Source organism: Phasianus colchicus, chromosome 39 (assembly GCF_987193195.1).
Source record: "Phasianus colchicus chromosome 39, bPhaCol1.hap1.1, whole genome shotgun sequence".
Lineage (NCBI taxonomy): Eukaryota > Metazoa > Chordata > Aves > Galliformes > Phasianidae > Phasianus > Phasianus colchicus.
This window is the reverse complement of record NC_143474.1, coordinates 1554965-1557685: the sequence shown is the minus strand read 5'-3', so window position 1 is coordinate 1557685 and position 2721 is coordinate 1554965. Positions and strand designations below refer to the sequence as shown.

The window sequence follows — 2721 nt, the reverse complement described above, 5'->3', positions numbered from 1 at the left end:
GTCACGTGTTCATCCGCATCTGGGAAGGTTCCATCTGGGATGCAGAGCTCTGTGCTGGGAGCAAAGAATTTTTGTCCCCAATGACATTACCATCGCCATCTCCATTTCCATATGCATTTCCATACCGATAGCCATACCCATATCCATCTTCACATCCATCCAAATCTCCATATCCATAACCATAACCATGACCACAACCATCCGCACCACCCTATCCATCTCCATCACCATCTCCTGCACATTTTTAGAAATCCCTGTGATCAGCTCCATCACTGTGTGCTCGATTCTGCAGATTTTTTCTGAGTTCTACACATTCTTCGTACAGCTCCATCATCCGGACTCTGCTCTCTCAATCAGGGCTGTGGGAGGCACCAGTCAATCCAGGAGTGATACCGATATTTTCAGCACAACTATAACTACCATCACGTTTCACTCATTGAGAGATCAATGACCAGGTGACACCAATCGGGCTCTGATGCCTCCATCTCTGGGTGACAGATCTAAATCCAGGTGCGACGTCGATATTATAAGCATAGCCAGAGCAGCCACTACCACCAGCAGCTTTTGCGCAGCAGTAGGTGGCGGTGTGCTCAGCCCTGAGGTTGCTCAGCTGCAGCCTCACTGTGCTCTGCCCGTTGTCCCTGGAGATGGTGGCACGGCCCTGCACCGCCGGCGCGTAGTCTGTGCTACTACCAGTGCTGTGAATACCAGCGACCCACTCCAGCCCCTTGCTGGGTGCCTGTCGCACCCACTGCATGCCAACACTGCTGAAGGTGAATCCAATGAGATCTCATAGAGAATGCACTGAGTTCCCTTAGACTAGTCACTGAGGTACCATAGAGACCCCACAGAGATTCTGATAAGATTTGATGGAAGCCTCCTTCAGTCCCCATGGAGAGTCCATTGAGACGTCATAGAGACCTGATAGAGACCACACACAGACCCAAAAGTGACCCAACTGCGGCCCCATTCAGGCTTGGGCCCACGGGGAGATGCAGCCAAGAGGAGGAGGAAGGAGGTGCAAGGGTTAATGGTGGAGAAGTTCAGGGAGAAGGAAGTCAGGGCTGGTTTTGATCCTATCGGATCCATCCAGAGGCCGTCTGGTTGGGTTCAGCCTCTTCTGCAAGGCCTCCGGATTCACCTTCAGCAGTGTTGGCATGAATTGGGTGCGACAGGTGCCCGGCAAGGGGTTGGAGTGGCTGGCCAGTATTAGCAAGGATGGTGGTAGCACATACTACGCGCCGGCGGTGCAGGGCCGTGCCACCATCTCGAAGGACAACGGGCAGAGCACAGCGAGGCTGCAGCTGAACAACCTCAGGGCTGAGGACACCGCCACCTACTGCTGCACGAAAGATGCTGGTAGTGGGAATTCGGGTGCTGCTGGTGATTATGGTCGGGGTCAACACACTGGTTGGATCGTCGTCTGTTCTGCAATCCTGCTCTCAAGCACAGCCACGTGTGGGAACCCAGCTCTGTGTGTGGGGCAGAGCAGCTCACTGACCCCCAGCTCCCTGTGTTGATGCCCAGCATCTCTCTGGCATAAGGAGTTTTCCCCTACATCCAACCTAACCCTCCTGGTGCAACGTGATGCCATCACCTCTCATCCTAATGCTGCTCACGGAGCAGGGCTGACCCCGCTCACCCCAAGCTCCTCTCGGGGTCACAGCTTCACAGCTGAGCTCAGCTCTGAAACGCGGATCCAGCTCAGCACATTCTGGGCTGGGTTCTGTCATTGGTGGGCGAGGTCAGGCCCTGCCCCGCCGACATGTAGGATGTGTAACTCCCAGCACCACAAATACCTGCGACGAATTCCAGCCCCTTGCCAGGTGCCTGTCGCACCCAGAGCATATCCAAACTGCTGAAGGTGAATCCGGAGCCCTTGCAGACGAGGCTGAGCCCTCCTCCGGGGGTCTGGAGGGATCTCATAGCACAAAACCAGCCCCCACCTCCTCCACTGCCAACTTCACCACCGTCAGCACTTGTGCCTCTCTCCTCATCCATTTGAGAGTTCCTCCGCCCACCCAGCTGGGCCCTGACTTCTTTAGGTCTCTTTAGGGTCTCTATGAGGTCTCAGTGGGTTTTCGTTGGGTCTCCATGAGGTTTGAATCCAATCTCACAGGGGACACTGAGAGGTCTCAATGATTTCTCTGAGGGAAAACCACTTTCTATGAGGTCTCTATCAGAACTATATTGGGTCCCTGCAGGGTCTCTATGGGGTTTCAAATGGGATCGCTCAGGATCTTTATGACATTGCAGTGTGTCTCAGTGTGGTCTCAGAGTGGCCTGGCTGCAAGAGGCCACGTGTTGGTGGTGCCATCAGCGCCGTCTGTCCTTCTCCTCAGGGCTGATGGTGGCCGTGACGTTGGACGAGTCTGGGGGTGGCCTCCAGGCACCCGGAGGAGGGATCAGCCTCATCTGCAAGGCCTCTGGATTCACCTTCAGCAGTTTCCAGATGGACTGGGTGCGACAGGTGCCTGGCAAGGGGCTGGAATACGTCGGAGGTATTGACAGTGCTGGTAGTGGCACATGGTACGCGCCGGCGGTGAAGGGCCGTGCCACCATCTCCAGGGACAACGGGCAGAGCACAGTGAGGCTGCAGCTGAACAACCTCAGGGCTGAGGACACGGCCACCTACTGCTGTGCAAAATGTGCTGGTAGTGGTGGTGGTTGTGGTTCTACTCACGCTATTGACGTTGTTTTTAGTGGCGTCACCCACAGCCC

General features: G+C 55.4%; 1 protein-coding gene across 1 annotated transcript; it reads right to left on the bottom strand.

Annotated features, from left to right (window-relative positions):
• Positions 1-425: 425 nt before the first annotated feature.
• LOC116239389 (uncharacterized) lies at positions 426-2006 on the bottom strand. Its single transcript, XM_090130105.1, has 3 exons — positions 1712-2006; positions 1142-1380; positions 426-789 (listed from the first exon to the last, which is right to left on the bottom strand). Exons 1-3 carry the CDS (start codon positions 1999-2001, stop codon positions 434-436), a joined length of 885 nt encoding a protein of 294 aa, XP_089986231.1. The 5' UTR covers positions 2002-2006; the 3' UTR covers positions 426-433.
• Positions 2007-2721: the final 715 nt, after the last annotated feature.